Genomic DNA, 19,546 nt, shown 5'->3' with positions numbered 1-19,546 from the left:
TCTTTATACACAAGCAACTTCAGAAATGGATATATAAGGGCTATATGAAATAGCTGACTGTTTAGTTTCAGAAGGATTTGAAACAGTTAATTATAAAACTTTAGATCTCAAATTGCAGGCATTAAACATTCATGTTTATTCATGCATTTTCATGAATGCTTTAATTTGGGATGATGTAAGGTAGTGGAGTTCCATTTTTCTAAATGTACTAGATTAATTACTCATTCTAATTTATATAAATGATCAATGATTCTGACATAGCTAGTAAATAAAATAGGAGGATAAGCAAATACCACAGAGGCTGCAAAGGAAATTCAAAAAGATGTGACAAAATTCAATTGTTAATGACATTTCCTCTAGACAATCGCACATTGTTACCTACAGGCAGCAAAAATAAACAAAAAACATAAGACTGGAGAAACGAAACATAAAAGAAGCTAATTAGGTGTTTATATTGACACATACCATTCATCTTGTAGACAATGAGGGAAGCAAAAGGAAGCATGCAAGATTACGATGCATAGATAAAAGCACAGACTTTAAATAGTAAAAACTTCACTGATGAGATTTCATTTACAATATTGTGTACAATTTTCATTGTCACTTTATGAAAATGTTCCATACTGACAAACTGCATGAACTGACATTTGTGTCATTAAAAGAAGAGACTGTGAGGAGACCTGATGCAAGCATTCAAAATCCTCAAAGGCACTGACAAAGTCAAACCAATGGGAAAACAACAACCGACAACACATGTGGAAACCACAGGGAATTGCACTTTAAATGGAGAACAGGAGGTAATTTGTATATACAAAGATCTGTGGGATTCTGGAACAAGATACCTAGCCATGTTGTTGAAACTGATGCCTTGGCTTCTTTCATGAAATATCTGGGTGAGATCCTTGAAATAATTAGCTACTAGAACCAAATGAGATGTATGGGCCAAATGGCCTCCGCTCAATTGTCACCTTTCTTGTGCCCCTATGTTCTTGGCAGAATTTTGTGCAGTCCAGAATTCTAGTTTCTCTGCAGCTACACAAATCCCAGTGGCAGTTTTTAATGGTGTGTGGTGTATGGGGCACAACACTCAGTCTCCCACCACAGACGGTTTGCCAAAGATGAGCCAGCGTGTTGTTCTTTGTCTATGATTCACATTCCCAAAGAACAGTAAATTAATGTTAAACTGAGCTCAATGATTATACAGTTCCAGAATGCATTCAAACACAATATTATTTTCCAATTAATTCCTCCATGTGTTTGTCAGTTGATCATGGAATATTATTCTGTTACTGCCCTAAGGGGATTTGTCACTGTTTGAAAAGCATTTAACCAAAACCTCCTTATTTTACCAGTATGACTCTTTCCACATTGATATATCCTTTCAACAGCCTCCAGCTTTCCCTGCTTTTCTTCAGCACCACTTTGCTCCAGCCTTTCATGTGATTGACTGTATACACAGAGTTGCATAACCAAAACTGCTGAATGCAGAGGCTGAGGTGGACGACCGAGCCAGCAGCTTTAACAGCAGAACATGCTTATGTAATCATGTCTTGCATTCTGTACCATTTCTTCCACAAAACAACCTACAGTACAATAAGCGTACTTACACAGCCACTGTCTCACACCTGGGCCACACAGCAGCATCCAGCATTAACCACAATGGGGGTAGCTAAGATAGACTTCACATGAAATTACTCATCTGCAGTCTCTCCCCCCAAAACAGAGAACACCCTTAGAAGGGATCTTGGAAATGGGAGATTGGGTGGGGAGTAACGAACACAACATAACAGTTCTTAGGAAAAATGCTGCAGGTTTTTTTCCTCTACAGACAGGTCAACAGTTTTCTAAATGACCCACCCAAGCTATTCTGTGTTCACTCATCTATCCAGTTCAGAAGAAACTGAATTGATTCTCATAAGATTTTACATTTAAAAATGCAAACCTGTGAACAATGCAAGATATTACCTATCATTACAATTTAATCAAGACTGAAGGGCCGATCTGGGGAGTTGTGAAGAGGCAGTAAGAGTCTAACATATGTATCATGTATGCTACAGTAGGTGCTTCCCTCTTTAATCAAGTCATTCCTTTCAGAGATGGACACTGTAACTACTTTAACTACATTGAGGAGAACAGAAGGGTGAAATTACTTCATCAGGCACACGTTTCGGTTGTATTCTGCGTACAGCTGAAGAAGAAAAGGCATCCTTCATGAACAGTGAGCGCTGCTATTTCTGCAGTCTTCCTCTATGATATGCAGCAAATGCTTTTTACACAAGACAGCCATTCGTTCAGTTCCAGTTTGAGACCTGGTGTGATTGCTCACAGAATGTCTCCTTTCTCCTACAGTACCTCCAGCAGCAGGGCAGCTTCCTTTGTTTCACAGGCATGCCTGCACTCTCATGTCAGTAACCTGGGAATTGGTATTTTAACCACATTGGCTTTTTCAATTTAGTTTTCTTGGCTGTTCCCCATTCAAGACTTTTCTGTAAAGCTAAAAAACGTATATTATAAGAGGGAAAATAATATATCCTCTGACTTCTATAAAACTAACGTGAGAGATGAAACATTTTTTCAAACTCATTAGTTTGATTATACTCCTGTGACAACTATACTCTAAAATCAAATCCACTTCTTCTTGGGAGGATTTCAGCAACTACTGAGGACAAAGTAGGCAGAAGCAGTATTACTGTGAGTTTTTAAGAGCCAATTTGCCAATCTAAAGTACCATTTAAGTATAAAATCCTGTTTCTCCACTGTCTTCAGAAAGAGCCATCATTGGTCAGTCTTCTGAAGAGAATTACAGCAGCAATAAAGATAAGACACCTCCAAGGCTGTACAAGACACATCAGCAAAGCCTGGCTCCCACCTGAAAGTCAGGGAAGTGGAGCTTCTGACAAAGAATTATAGCAAGGGTGATCCATCTGTACACATATGCACAGCACTTAGTTTTGATCTTTTTTCCTTGCTAACAGCCACAGTACGGCTTCATTTCAACCCTTCTCATTTTAAGCATCAGAAGGAGAAAAGCAAAGGTTTCAGAAGAAATGGTAGTTTTCTGATCGTGGATTATGGTCCTGCATTTTTAACTGCAAGTGTACCCAATGTTGCAAAGATTTGTGGAGTGTCTGCTTGTTTGAGGTTTTACTAAAGCACCTAGTCAGAACTACGATCCAATGATCACAGGTGCAAACTACACAAAAGCGGCTTTTTTTTAGATGCCTAGAAGCATGCATCCACTGATCCGTTTTCTTATTGCTTCATCCAATTCAGGGGCACAAGAGAGCTGGACCGTATCCCAGGAAGAATTGGGCATAAGGCAGTACACCCTGGACGGGACTGCAGTCCATCACAGGGGACACGCAGACAAAACACTCACATCAGGGCCAATTTTCCTAGAAGCCAAGTAACCTATCAGTATACAGTAGTGTTTTTGGACTGTGAATGGAAACCATAACACTTGCAGAAAACCCACAGGGACATGGGAAGAACATACAAACTCGACACAGACAGCACCTCGGGTCCGGAACTGAACCCAGGCCCCCAGCACTGAGAGACAGCAATGCTTCTCACTGCACCACTGTCTAAAAACAATTGATTTTTTTCAGCAAATTGTGCTAATTACATTTCTGAACAACTAAAACAAAGAAAAAATATTCATCCCACGACTGCGGGACTGCCTCGCTGTAGTTTGCTCTAGCTCCAATGCTTGGTGCATTTTTTGAGAATTACACTGGAGAGAAATGCGCAGCGACATGGGGACAGATGAACCCTGCCCACTCCTGACTCCTTAGGGCCTGTCAGCCATTCTGCTTCTGTGAGCATCTTTAAGCACAATCTCTTCAAATTCCATGTTTGTAAAATACAAGATAAAAAAAACAGCAAATAAGGGTTTCCCTAAATGCCCAAATTGTCTCAGTCAGTGACCGTGAAGTCTGATAGGCCTTGTGCAAGATTTTACCCTTCCTGGACAGTGCAGAGATTTGGAGGGGGATAGGACCTAATTTTATCAAGTTACTCAAAATTATCGATATTTAGAGCAGAAATGTAAAGTCAAAAATAAACCATGACAAGGATATCAAATAATAAGCAGTAAACAAGAGTGTCTCATAAGTTACAAGGGGTTGATTCCTGCCTGTTTTGGAATAAGTCCGCTATTTTTAAAACTCAAAGAAGAATCATTGAACCTGTTGCTTAAAAATGCATACAGGGACTTTTTAAAAAATTACTTTCCCAGTAAAAAAGTGCTTTATATGATTCTTTTACCTTAGGAAAAAAAACATTAACGAAGCCAGCCGAGGAATCTGAGGAAAATCTACCTTCTTCAGCCTTCGGGTGTGCAAAGGTCAGCTGAGCACTCCCCGTGACTCTCAGCTGTGAGTGACAAGTTGGCACAACAGGGAATTCCTGACTGCCGGGTGGAACGATTTTCTCTGAAATGCCACTTTTATCACCCCTGAAGACTCGCAATCAACAGGCGTTCTGCCACAGCCACTTTCATGACACTATCTACAACCAGCTGACAAAGGACCGGGCCTCAGTCTTGTTTCTTCAGGACATCCTAGAAAATGTCTGAATACAAAAAATGCAAATCTTCTGTTCCAACGATTAAGCATCAAACAGACACAGCTGACAAAGACTAAAAATAAATGAAAGGTGAGACCTTATGACGAATGCAAAGTACGGTACATGTGCTCCCAAAGTAAGCCGAGCCTAATTTTCCAGAACCGTTGCAGAGTATCTTACTTTGTCATTGTCAGCTCCAAGTCCACCTTAACACTCTACTTTAGCATATTTTATTTAGAATACAGTAGCTACCTCTTAAATAAAAATATTTAAATGTTTTACCAAATATAAAAATACATTGTAGCCTACTGCCCTTCTTAAGCTATTCTAATGGCATGCCATTTCTCAGTTTTCCATGAATGTATTAAAATTTGTTGTCTACTTTTTATAGCCTTTTCATGCCGGTCACAGAGTTTAAACATTTTCAGACTGATCAGGACAAGTGGGGACCCTGACAGATGACGAGACTAAAATATACCCAATAAAAATGTTTTCAAAAAGGCCACCACAGAGTTGTGACCCTGAACAATCCGCCCCCAGCTACATCCTGTACAGAGCAATGTGGCGAGTGCAAGGCAGGACCACACCACATTGCAGAGTACTGTATATGCGCACAGACACGAACACAGACCTAGGCAGCACGTCTTTATAAGGTGGGAGAAAAATGAGCACTTAAAAAAGGGCAAGAACATGCAAACTGGGCAAACAAAATTAATGAGCCACATTACCCAATTAAATTTTAACAACAATTTCAGTTTTTAATACCCAAACAAATCAAAACAAATTATACTGGATCAATATCAATCAACGATATCTTACACACGTGTGCCAAGCCCAAATTAATTATGCTTGGCTGATGACAGCACAGATGTCTGCAGAGACCTTTGGACTCATCGATGGCATTTCATCACTATCTCTCCCTCCTACACACATATTTATATCAATGTTGCAAGATACGTACATTATGGTTTCACAAAATACAGGGACTCTGTGTTTCTTAGGTTTGTCATTAAGAGAAGGAGGAATTTTATGCCTCTCAGAAGTCACTTTAACTGTAAATAACAATATAAAAAATAACACAGACCACGTTTATAGAATACAGTAGAGGTCAACAACATGGACCGGTCCTGAGAAGATAGAGGCTGATAAATTACAACAGTCCTGTGCAAGCTTGACTTTACTGCCCTGCAGCTATTTAGCTTCCCCTCAGCTATTTTAAACAGATAGTCACCTATCTACCCTTTAATGTCTCCCATACAGCTTTGATTGATCATTATCTCACCACATGAAAGGGACAAAACCTTGAGATATACAGTTACCAAAATATCATTTTTGTATTTATCTATTCAGATCATATTTAAGGGAACTAGGAATCTAGGAGGCTTTACTAATCTTCTTACATTTTTCCCTTCTTAATATTATTGAACGTTTACTGGAATAAGAAGCTTGACAGTAATGTTTTCATTCATGCATCAGGGAAGTACTGTCTAATCTTTTTACAATACTTTCTGGAGTAACAGATGTGAAGATGCCGTTTTGCTGCATGACAAGAGCAGGACAGAGCTTCTGAACATATGCTCCTGTGTGTTGTTATCTTTATAACAAATGACACACAATAATAGTGGAAAACCTCAGTTCAAATCTCTAAACATTACTATCTGTGCCACAAAAACTTTTAACTACTGTACAAAAGTTTTCAATTTTTTATTCAAAAAAGCTCAAATCAGCAGAGAAACACTAGGTGAGAGTAATTACAATGAATTACTCAATGTTTTGATTGATCCAATATTACTTTATAGCATCTCTGTTTGTTACTCTGGACTATCCTGCAGGTTGTTCTGCTGGATGGTCCCCCCTACCTGTATTTCATTCCCGGCTGCTTCATGCTGGAGTCGCTGGACGAAGGCACATTCTGCACAGACAGTTGCCCCAGACTGCGTGCCACCATGGCCACAGCACGAAACTTGCTCCGCGTGCCCAGACTGGGACTGCTGGCATTCTGTCGGTTCAACCGATCCTCCGCGCTTCGGCTTTTCAGACTGTGGTCCGTGCACACGAAAGACACCTGCATCCTTCCAGAGCACACTGCCAGCTACTCACTACACCCCAGCGCAAGCAAAGTCAATGAATAAATAACGAGGCCGGATTAAAACAGACACGACAATCACAACTTGCTCCTTCCAGTGCCAGCTATCCACACAGACAGAACCTGGAAAGCTGATGAGTCAAAATCGGAGAACAATACTTCAGTGTTCTGTCAGGACGCATCTTGTGCCTTCCATGCTGCGCATCCTCGGCAACTGAAAGGGATTTGAAATTCCTGGACTGCTCTCTGTGAGTTCTTGAGGTGAGACAGAAGAAGATGTAGGAGCACAGTCGCCGTGCCAGGTGCGCGGGTTCATGGAAGGGGTGGGGGGAGCGAGATGCCAACACAACGCGCTCTCCAATGGATGCAAAGAAAGAGGTGGCTAACTGGAACCCAGCGCTGCCTCTCGTACTGGCATTGCCTCTGCCTGCTGCAGCCAGTCCCTGCTGGCTGGATTACGCTGCAGAGCCGCCACTCGACAGCCTCAAAGCTTGCTCCCAACCTCCGGCATGCTTTAAAAAAAAAATCCTTCACGCACACACACACAGCGCGCGCGTGTGTCTGTGTGTGTGTGTGTAAGCACGCGTGCACAAGCCCAGAGCTCCTCGGCTTCACAAAGGAGTCAAACAGTATCAGCTGCTTTCTTTATGCCTTGCTTTCCTCTTCTGCAAGTGCTTCCCTTTCTTCTCTGGTCTTGTTCTGTATTCCTCTCTCTTTCCCACTGCAATCTGACAGGAAGATTTAGTTCCTGCTATTTCAACTTAAGTCAAGTTAAAGCATCGTATTGGTGAATTATGCATTTATATTTACACAAACATATGTTCTGTCTTGTACAGAACTCCGAGAAATCCATCAAGTTAAACAGCTGTTTGTTAATACCCTGAGTGTTTTAATGTGCTGAGTGTAAAGCAGATGCAGTATCTTTTTTTCCCCCAAAACACCTATATTTCTTCCTCCCTACTGGGACATTAAATATACATGTTCCAAGATAGAAAGGGGGAAAGAGCTGGCGATGGAGAAGTTTTCAGTCTAGATCTTGTCCAAAGCTGCAGTCACCAGAGAGGGTAGCATATTTCCAAAAGCCAGAATTCACCACTCACCCTTCACTGTAGCATTCCTGTGTCAATTAGACAATCGGAAAGCTGCAACACAGAGGACTATCGGCTATTTACTGATGGCTGTGGAGCAGGAAAAGGAGTGAGGCAGAGATGATACAGTGCCATCTTAAAATCAGCCTCTGTATTCCAATCCCAATACTGTGAGGTAGCCATTAGGTTTTGATTTCTTTCGAAATTCGGTGCCAGAGCACCGTGATTTTGTCAGTTTTAGAATTTTATTCAGTCCACCTGAAAGCAATTTACCTTTTACATTTCAACATATTCTCTGTAAAAGAGGGACTGAAATTGATATTCTTCACTGTATATCAATTGATATCAACATCATATGTTTCACTATTTCTATTTCCACAGATAATCAAATACTCCCTTCGCTTTCTTCTGCATAGCTAAAGGCTATGCATTTGAAGGCTGCAGAGTCCAAGACTTTCATCATGTCATAATAATTAAATATACTGTAGACAATTATAGTAAGATACTGCTGCAAATCATTAACAAATAAGCCCAATAACTACACAGAACCATGGATAAAAACTGTACACATGCTGTACACGATATTTTTACTCAAAAACTTTAAAAACTTTTTATGGTCAACCCCACAAATTAAGCTTTGTGGCTAAACATCAAAGCATGCGATGTGGTTGAGTCCCTCTCTTCTTTCCTTGTGACAAAAGACCTTGTCACCTATTGAGTGAAGATTCACAATGGGAACAAAAAGTAAACCAGAGTCAGCTCAGCAAGATCTCATGCAGGTACTAAACCATTACATGCAAGAAAGATACTAAAAGCCATGTCATGTAGAGCCTTGAACATACAGTAAGAAGGCTCTTTCATTACAATCAAAATATCTCAAAACCTAACAGGAAGCCTGTGCATATTCTCCAAGACAGGAGTGAGGTGATCACTTGCAACTGACCTAGCAAGGATTCTAGCCAGTGAATTCTGAAATATGGATGCTGCTAAGTATAGTATTAGAGATTTCTCTATGTAAGGCATCACATACTGTAAATCAATCAGTTTTTTCTGCTGTGGACAACATAGAAAACAGCCTGTTGATATTTCTCAGATGACAACACAAAGTTTTTACAATACTCTGCACATGAGGTTCAAAAATTAATCCAGGACTGACATTCAACCCACAGTTCTCTTTTACATTCACACTCAAACATCAGTCACTGAGGTTAAAGCATTGATATTATGTAACTGATAGGAAGTCAGCAGCACGACCTCACTCATGTCACAATTAAGATGCAAACAATTTAGTGTCATCCAAACTTACATAACCGAAATGCAATGAAAGAGTACTGAAACACCTACCTTGGTGTCAGGTTTAATGAAGACATAGATTTATGTGCCATCTGCACAGAAGCAGTAATTCACACTACGTACTGTAATTTTAGCAGCAGCAGAAACTGGGGTCATAAGGACTTGGATTGTGAAGCCCTGATTTAAGCAGTAGTGGTACAGAGATAAAACGGCCTAAAGCTCTGCTGTAATAATGTTTGCCTGTGCTTTTTTTCATCAGGAAGAAACAGTGTTGACTATGGAGTCTCCCTTGTTTTCCACATTTGCCAGAGAAATGTGATTTGGAGACAGTTGTAGCAGATTCTGACAATCTGACAGGAACATGACACACACAGTCTCTGCACTACACCCCTGTTGATTCCCAGAGTGGTATTCGAAATTATGTGCAAGCCATACAAAAAATTCCACAGCCTTGTCTTTCCATTGGAATATAAGAGTGAGCTTATTTATAACTATGCAATTTGACCTAGAAGATTTTTTTAAATTGTTTTAAAAGCAAGGAGTCTTAACTCTTGCACTTCTTCAGGGCCACTTCAGCAACGTCCCTGAGGAGAGGCAGGTGATTATAAATGATTGTTTCCAAAAAATGCAGTGCTTTAAACACAACGAACAGGGGACACTGTAATATATACAGTACATGTGACAAGCCAAGGACACCACTTCACCGGTGGCAGAACCTCAGTGTTGGTCTTTGCAGAAACATTAGTTTGGATCATTCAATTGTGCATAGCTGCATAAACAAGACCAACAGTTGGCCTGCGCTGTGTGGATATACTGTATCATCGTCTCAGCTCCATTCCCCAGAGCCAGAGCTTTATATTAAAGGCTTTCATTGTGGATACAGGACTAGACCTAAGTGTGCTTTGCCTGCTTCTGGGAAAGATGAAAAATATTAAATACTTCAAAGAATTAAAAGTGGGGGAGGGGGTTGAAATAAAACACCATGAACAAAGGTGAAAGAGCCAGTCAGAGCTTACTGTAAGTCAGAGGACACAGCCCATGTGAATGGCAGACACTGTTCTGAGGTGCTGTGCTATTTATATCAGCACTATGAGTTTCCCCTCAGTCAACTGGAACCTACTTCCTACATTTAACAGTTTCAGCAATTCCAAAGTAATTGTGCATGAAGAAACATTTTTCGATTGATTCTGAATGCAGCACAAATCAACACATTCCACACTCCACCTGCTGTCCTAACACACTCAGTGCACCCTGGATCTCCCCGGTAGAGACAGTGGATGCCGAACAAGGCGGTAGACCTTTCTTGTTTGGCTCACCATCACTGTCCCAAACTCCTTCCTGCAGATATGAAGCCATTACTATTTGACTCACAGACACTGGGGATCTGCGTTTATATACATAAATCACTGGTGTGCTTTATAAATAAAGCACAGTGGCGACAGAGATAAATAACATGCTTGAATCTGAAAATGACAGTTTTTGTCCAATTATAAAAATCAGCACTGTGCCCTTTTGCACCCAGCTACCAGTACAGTTCTTACTATAAAAATAAACACAGACATTTAAGAATCATTTAAACACTGCCTCCTTCTGTTGTAAGAATACCTACAACCCACATGTGTCTAACCACTCATCCTCACACCTTCTACCGTAGCTACACTCAGCCCTGAGAAATCAGGGGAGCCCTTGTTCTGTGTGGAGGAATGCGATTTGTATGTACTGGTTCATTTGCCATTTGGTGCCGGCGAACACAGCAAAAAGGCTACAGTGCTTCACTCCTTAAAGTGCTATGATGTGTAAGACTGAAGGGGCTAACCTGCGATCACCACAATCATTTGACTTGCAATAAATTGAAATAAAAAATGATGCCAAGCAGATAACCCTCCCGAGTTAATGTTTTTCTTCAGCTTCCATTTAAATTATTTAAAACAAGAATGGCTGTGCATCCATGCAGACCACTTTCCACCACATGCAATATAGAATCCTCCTCCAGAAACAGGCACAGACACTGTACAACATCCTTTGTGGGCAATCTGTAAAGAAGGTAACAGCTGAAAAGTAAAACGTCAAGTTATGTCTCATTAGTCAGCACTGTAAGAGAGAGACATCATAAAATAAACAAGAATGACAGAAGTTTGACGTCCATCCCTGCCCATCAACAACCACGTTATGAGCAGAATAAGCCCTAGCAGCTTTGGGGATGAAAATAACTACTGTATGTAAGCACAGTTATGATAATGCCTGACCCAGGCTGACCCCTAGAATGCTGACTAACAATAGAGACAGTTCCTCTGCTGCTATCAGTGAAGCACAGCCTGTCACCCTCATGCTATTTCCCTGTGTCCACCACTCATGGAGACTGGGGGTTTACTCATCATCATGCTTATTCCACCTCCGTTTCATACAGGTGGCCAAATTCATCTACTTCTCTCCCACCGGGAGAGGACAGTGATCATGCTTGTGTCCCCGTCAAAACTTACCCTATGTAAAGCAATGAGCAGAACTACTCTACAGTCTGCTAGTTGTTTTGAATGCTTGATCCACACCCTGAACAAAAAAAGCTGATAAACGTTTCATTATTTAAATTTTTAACAGAATTTAAATGTATAAGTCAGTTTTTCAAATCTACTTAGAACAACTTATTGAGTTGCCTGACAAAAAAACACAAATGATCTCCTTTTTATGTGATAATGAAAACTGAACAGTACAGGTAAATAACAGGACAAGCAGTGACAGCAGGAGCAAATCTGAGCATGACAGTGTACAGGTTTATACTTTATAGTGAAATTAAATAAAGTAGTCGGAAGTAAAGGACAACTGGAAGATATACTGTCAATATCCAACAACTGCTACATCACAAGAGAATCACTGCAGGTAAATCACAAATACACAATACATTAATACTTAACATGCGTTCTACACATGTACACTGTACTGCACTTTTCTCCCGATTTGTGAAGCTTAACAGCGGATGGAATAAAATGAAATTTGACTATTATCTGCACGAAGCACACAGACACAAGTGCTTATTTCCAAGACCTGCCCACTTACAAGTTAAACAAAGGCTGACATTAAAAAGTGTGCAGAATCTCTCCGTGACCCTTCTGACAACAGAATTATAACCCATTCACACTGCCTTAGGATTCATTAAAAAAAAAAACTTTAGTTGTGTAAAAAAACAATGGTGTATGGTCACAAGTTTATACAAATTACATTATATAGAATCAAACAAAAAAGTTAGTGTATTAGTTGTATTTTTGAAATGTAGAATTTTTCATGGAAAAAATGTCAATATTTTTAACAGCAATTAATTTTCTAATTCCATTATTCCTTGAGTCATTCCAAAAGTACTAGGCCTGAACTGCACTTCACGAACAATTGCACTTCACGAACTCAAATCCAAAAAATAATGCATTGCCTTCTTCTGCGGTACTGTAGATATATATACACACACACAATTGTGCTAACCTTCCAAAATAAGTTTCAATATGTCTTTTAAGTCTGTTTCATATAATGTTGTTTCTATTATAAACTTAAGAGCAGCCGTGAGCTATAGCACAAGATTTCCGATTCAAAAATAAGAAGAAGAGAAGAAGGAACACATTTAATTGCTGGGTGTATTTACTGTACCATTTTCCATGTGCTTCCCCCTCTCTTTTCAGTTCCTAAAACCACTTCTTCCAGATGTAATCTGTCAGGTCCTCATATACTGTACACCTTTAAGAATGCTGTATTACAAATGAGAGGCTAAAATCCCTTAAAGATTTACAGGTAAAGCAATATCCTACCACACAATTTCACAGTGTCTCTGAGTGTTACAGTGCATTGTATTCTCACAGCGGAAATAGAGTTCAGTGTTAGATCAAACCGCCTGCTGTACAGTATGTCTCTGCCAACGTATTTAGGAGGGCAGGGGTTAAAATCAGTAAAAACTAAATGTAATGTTGTATCCGTTTTAAGAACAGAACTATAATATACACTGCATATAAAAATTGATAGAATACATAATCCTGATTGCTTAATGGGATAAAGCAGAAAAAAATGGCAATTATTACACTGACTATAATTTACAGAAAACACTGCAGCAGAGAAACATCAGTGTCTCTCACTGGAACACTGCAGTTCATCAAAAGCTTTGATGATCATCACACTAAACCACTTATAATCACACTGAGTCTTTTTTTAATGTGCTGCATTTAACTACCCATATACTGTACACCCAGGGGCCAACACTGTTAAATACACAGAACATCTTGCCAAAAGTATATAAACTAAATCACACTAACATTGGCGATTTCCACAGAAGTTAATCCACTGAATTAATGATGAGCTGCTCCACTGCAAAGCATTCCAAGTTGCTTGTGGTTGTAAGCCACACAGGAGAAAAGCACAGCTAAGTCTCCGGAGAAAATATACTGCTATATGCTGCTGATAGAATAGCCCTCTTTTTTTCAAACCCTTTCTTGGATTGCCTTTAAGATTGTTACACTCTCACAATCCCAATTCATGTCTCTATACCCTCACAAATAAACTTCTGAGCAGTGTGGAGAGGAGATGATGAAGGAAAATCCAATATCGCTACTGAGCTAGGTCTTCTAGAAAGACATTTCCACAGACAGGGGTATGCATCTGGTCTTTTCATACACTTTATATTTATAAGTTGATAATGTGGCTGGTCATTAATTTGAATTTATACAGACACAAAAACAAATCCATGTACAACTATGAGCTCTATGCAAACATACAAACAGTTGTTTTAGAGACTGCATTACGGATCAGGCGCTTATAATGAATCATTCGACAAAAGTCAAAGGAATAGCTTAAACAGAATAGCTTAAACAGCAAATCACAAAAATGTGCAAAATTATTTTTTTTAAGGTCAATTAACTGATGTCTGAGATAAACCACAACTGGAAGCACACCTACTGTATCACCTATCGTACTATCGCTTTTAGCAAGGAACAGACAGACCTCTGATCAAGCCTGAAACCAGAGAAGGCCTACAGTGTCTGCTGTATACTTCCCGAAAAATGCTAGGACATGCTGAACTTAATTAGTGTTTACCATTTCGACCTTGATGGAAAAACTATGACCGTGTGGCTGCAGGAAACAAGAAGACAAAAATCACTGAGGGCTCGCTGAATGTTTCTTTCACTCCACGCAAGAGGATTAGGCTTCCGAACGATGCTGTCAATCAAGACTCAAAGTAGTCTTAAAATAATTCACACTTTTTAAGCTCCGTAAACAATCTGCTAAATATAACCCAGCAAAGTTCCGCTCATGCAAAACTTCAGTAAGCCCTTTCAGATGTGGCACGTCAAGACTGCATTAATTAAAGAAACATAAACACTGTACAGGTTTCTGCTCAGCTGTCCCTTTCTTTCACGTATCTCATGTATCTCATTTGACTTAAATAACCCCTCGCTGCACTGCATGCCAACCCAGCAGAAAATTCTCCCCGACAGACTTAATCTAAGCATGGAAAATGAATAACAAAAGGATAGTCATGTGCGCAGCTTGATGAAGGACATTGCATAACAGCCTGCCGAGTTTCCATAAATGCACAGACGTGTGTGTGTTTCAAAAAAGCAACCGGAAGACAATTGGACTCCCCTCTTGTCATCTCAATGAAACATGTAAGTCTGAGCTCCTTCAGCTGCCTCATGGGCTGAAGAGAGGAGAGGATAACTGGATAGTTAGGCTGGTAATGAAAGAAATACACCTACATTTTTGGCTGATGAATGTAGGACATATCATATATCCCAACTTGGTGGATGAGTTGAGAATGAGGTTAATCAGCCTCTGTAATGTATAAAGTGGATAATCAGCCCCTGCAATACATAGTCATAAGTACTTTCATAGGAGCACCAACTTAAGATATTTAGCATTAAGAAAAACGTACCACTAAATACAGCTTAATATTTCTGAAATACTTAAAAATGGCAAAGGAGCAAAACAGAAAACTAACTTCATTTCAAGCTCTAAAACTGAACACAGTGAATCTGAGCAAAGAATTCGGTTTTATGTAGTTTTTCTTTTTAATTTCCACTATCAGTACCAGTACCTAAGGCATTATACAATACTTCTACATGTTTAATACACAACCGACTGGTTTGGTCAAGGCACATTAACCAATCTCAGCAGATTTCTGAGGGGTGGATTCATGGCAGACTACAGAGAAAGCACTCCCACTCATTTTTATTTTCATTGCAATTGCAATAAAAAGAAGAAAAAACAATGAGTGTGCTATCCAGTCCATTATTTCCAGAAGTTCTTCATTTGAGGATTTAGCACCAATTATAATTTGTATCACAGAGAGTTGAGCATGTTCATGAATAAACTTTTAATGGATTCTGTAGACCACACAGAAAGTAAAGAAATGACATGTCTCCCACCTATCAAGACAACAGAGCCCCAGATTTCTCAACAGGACTTCCAGCATCACAGCCAATGTATCTTGTGTTTTTGTTGTCTCAAACATACTGGCGTTAGAGAATACTTATAGGGCCTAAGAGTTTCACAGTGATGCATGGACAGTATGTGTGTGTACAAGACTTTTAAAAGCTATTGCATGCAGAAGCCTAAACACGAAATCTTACCAAATCAGATAAGAGCAGCAACAACCTTGCTTTAACCTTTCCAGACAAGTTTTGACATAGAAAGTGTTTTTAAGGATCAGAAGGTTTACTCAAGTACAGACATGTGGGGTCTACGTATTGGATGGGGGACACTTCAAGAGGACAGAATGTGCAACAGTTTTCAGAGAGAGGACAATTAACAGTGACCGTCTTTCTTTCCCATCTTACATACAGTTAAAAAACCCAATATAGTGTACTTGTAAGAAGCAGCCAGTGGGATCTCAAACTAGTCTGTACCAATAGCTATCTTGGTCAAAGTCAAAACCATTATTAATGTGAATAATTTACACCTACTCTTACGTAATAAAAAATGTAAAACTCTTGAAGATATACTATACTGTAGGTGTTGCCCAACCCTTTATCAGAAGAACAAGTCTCATTTCCAATTCGAGAGGGGGAAAGACACAAGGCTTTTTCCACATATTACAACTATTACAATACTAGCCAACTGACAAAAACTGCTGACAGAGCTCACATGAAGTTTAACATTCCTGTAATTTAAGTCTCATAATATATTTTTAGTTTGATTAGAGATTATAAAAATATCCAGAAGATGTGTGGTATTCTGTAGCCCTACTCTAATGCTCACTGCAGTTAGTAAATACATTTACTGTATGATTACAGGCCCCATCTATCCTTCTTACTGCAAAATCTATAAACTGCTAGATCTATACATAAAACTGGGCATAAAACAGTACATCTTCTGGGCCACTTCACATTTCAAAGTGAGAAATAAGAGAAATAAGTGTACAGTATTGGAGATCCGCTAATAGAAATGTTTGTCATTCTTGAGAGGTAAGAAGTAAAGCAAACGATGTCAGCTGTGCCTTGCATGCTTCCCTCTTGTTGCCTACACTATGCCCAAAAGGCATCATGTTTCAATAAACAGGCCCTTGAGATTTCTCCCTCTAATTTATTTGTAAGTGTTCTTCCAAGAAAACAGCCGCTAGTAGTGTGGCAAAATGATTTTCTCTTTGTCTGGCTTCTAGCTTCTACCATAATCTCATGGCGACACTGGTTATGAGAGGATACTGGCGACACTCGCCTGTCATGTTTTTGCTCAACGCTTTATTGATATCTCTTATTTAGACTTTCTTTTTACATCAAAACTAAACAATAAAATAAAACAAACTTGCTACAACTCGCACCTCACTTTTCGTGTTGGATCCACCACTGTCTGGTGCCTTAACTCTTGACTTTGTACAGTGGACTTTGCTGACTTGTCTTCACTGTTCTTCAGGAGTTCTGTGTATCTGGGATACCTTTATTTTGCTCAGTCACCCATATTTTGCCGACTATTAGGTTTTAATGTAAAACAGGCACACTGCTGTGCCTATACTTATTATATAAAGTTAAATACTGCCAGTTCTTTTTAGCCAAGCAGGTGTTCTGACTTAACTAGACATCACACCATTGATTTGAGTTGCTTGTGGAAATGTTCAGCGCTAATTTAACACACATTCCTTGACAAACATCAAATTACTACTGAATGCTACCTGCCACATCAGGTTTCACTTGATAAGATATGTTTGCTTAGAGAAGTCATGTGCTTCTGGCAGAGGAGACAAGTCAGCATTTGTACCTTGATTTAACATCATTCAGAAAGCTTTGCTTATACAAGATTTTAATAACTTCAAAGCACGGTTTTGACATAAGTTTAATAAAACCTTCAGCAGCAGTGCTTATACATTCTCCACAAAAACAGAATCCTTGAATTACCAAATAATTTCATTCTTTGTTGCCTGATTTCATTAGGATTTTAGTTTCCTTATATTAGCACCCTCTGAAATTCTGTTACTTTTAAGACCTTATATGGATTAGCTGCTGTCAACATTGGTAATCTGCTGTCTGCTCATAGACCATTACACCGCCTGCATTCCCTGGACTTTCCATTCCCAAGATAAAGCATAAGAACGCAAGAAAGGTTATGTTAAGAGAACACTATTAGGCCCTTCTAACCCTTTTTTGTTCCTTTAAATCCATAAATCCGTTTGTTCCCCACATCATGAGCTGCCAAAACATAGCAGATCAGTCCAGACATAGGTGCAAAACCTTCAAATGTGGTAATACTTTTGTTCTATTAACAATGTTTGCATCACAACACATTGATTAGCTCCTTTGTAAAAATATATTTTATCCTCTATTCCTCCACAGCTCTATTTGAACTGAATCAAAATTAAATAAATCATGTTGAATCACCATTAGATTTTTAATGTTCAACTTTTTTATGTATTTCTCACACTGCTGGTCTGACTTTTTTAAAAAAGTTGCATGTTATTTAGCCTGTTGTTGGTGCTGCTGTTCAGTGTTTGTTTTTGGTAATTCCTTTAATGTCTTATATTGGAGCATACATGCAAATAAGCATTCCATTGCACTTGTGTTTTTCAAAGAATAAACTCAGAACAAAGATGCATATCACAAACAGGTATGTATAATATAACTCTAATTCACTTTATAAGACTAATCTAATAATTATAGATATTAGTAGTTCTAGTTAATATTAGCGCTAATAGTTGAAAACATTAAAAGCAATTAGTTATTTTACAAACAGAATTGATTTAAATAGAATTATGTTATTTGAGATGTGAAATATACATTCCATACATGATTTCAACAATAAACAACCCTCAGCACATCAAACAGGTGTGAACAAACACAGTCAACACAAGCAGCTCCCCTACAGAAGTACAGGAACATTTACCAGATATCTGAATTGGTTTTGTTTGCTACCTAAAATAATTAAAATAATTATGTGCCAGAAATAAACCAAGTCCTGATATAGTGGGAGATAGGAATTGCCTGGAGCTGACCTGCAGTACACTGTAGACCAGAATGAGTTTATAAAATCTGTACGCATTAATTATGAAACAGTAGTATTAGAGCACAGCAGAGCGGGATGGAGCTGTACAGGAGCTTCTCAATATAAATGGAAGGGTGGGGCCTAGTCTTATTGCTTTCTTTTAATCTGATTACGCAAGGCCCTTACAAAGACTTGCTACCAAACTTAATCCAGAAGCTGCTCCCTGGAGAAAGGACACCATTAATAATGAATCAGGGGAACAAAAAGAAAAAAAAAAGCGAAGCAGAGGATGAAGTAGAGCAGAAACGCAAACTGTGCCATTGGGGGCTTGGCGATGCGCTCGATTCACTTGCTGAGGGAGACAGGGAGAACGCATGAATCCCATCCTATTTGAACAATCACTCCCCTTCCCGAAACGCTTGAAAAAGGAGGCAGATGGTAAATAAATACCGTATGTGGATGAAAACTAGCCATACACACAAAACGGGAAAAGCCTTCGAAAGCTATTTTGGTCCCTGACATAACAGTTTCATGATATTTCCACCGACAGTAAGAAAATTACCTCTCATCTCCTCACTGAAAAAACGTCAACCCCAGCTGCTAAAAATACATACAGAACAAACTCATTCAGTTAAAACACACCAAAATGTGACACAGAAGATTTAAAAATAATTAACAGCATCTTCAACCTTGTGGGCATGTTGCAGGATAAATGTCAGTTTTCAGCATAATACAAATTTGTGCTGTGCGGATTTGTGTTATATTAAGCCATTTGTGTACCTGATTTGCTTTGTCAATGTTAAACCCAGCCCTAGAAGAGCCCAAGTGCCATGGCAGAATTACTGTATATGCATATAAACAGTAAAAAAAATATATTTATACATATAAATGAAGAAGTACTGATCACAGTATCTGAGCTCAGTTAACGAAAGCAGCTGTGGTGTTTGTTTTAAAAGAGAGAACTTCCAGCTGAAACCAGCAGTGGTGTCCTCTAGACAAGCGTGAGGGGCGCTGTCAGTGCCTGGGAGTGACCAGTGCTCTGGCCCCAGTACATTCCAGCTGCAGCCCTGCGTCT

At 39.2% G+C, this 19,546-nt stretch overlaps 1 protein-coding gene across 9 annotated transcripts in view; it reads right to left on the bottom strand.

The window, feature by feature from the left end:
• kcnab2a (potassium voltage-gated channel subfamily A regulatory beta subunit 2a) overlaps positions 1 to 19,546 on the bottom strand; it is a 153,098-nt gene that overhangs the window by 63,736 nt on the left and 69,816 nt on the right. The window contains exon 1 of one of the 9 annotated variants that reach the window (XM_069184013.1): positions 6,426 to 7,292. The exons of 7 other annotated variants lie outside the window; for them this stretch is intronic. In XM_069184013.1, the coding sequence (XP_069040114.1) occupies positions 6,426 to 6,637 (212 nt within the window). In that variant the 5' untranslated portion in view covers positions 6,638 to 7,292. Of the gene's footprint in view, positions 1 to 6,425; positions 7,293 to 19,546 lie in introns of those variants that run through there. One more of the 9 variants, XM_069184007.1, reaches the window with a different exon arrangement.

This window comes from Lepisosteus oculatus, chromosome 25, assembly GCF_040954835.1.
Source record: "Lepisosteus oculatus isolate fLepOcu1 chromosome 25, fLepOcu1.hap2, whole genome shotgun sequence".
NCBI lineage: Eukaryota > Metazoa > Chordata > Actinopteri > Semionotiformes > Lepisosteidae > Lepisosteus > Lepisosteus oculatus.
Note: the sequence above shows the minus strand (reverse complement) of the source record. Positions and strands in the feature narration are given on the sequence as shown.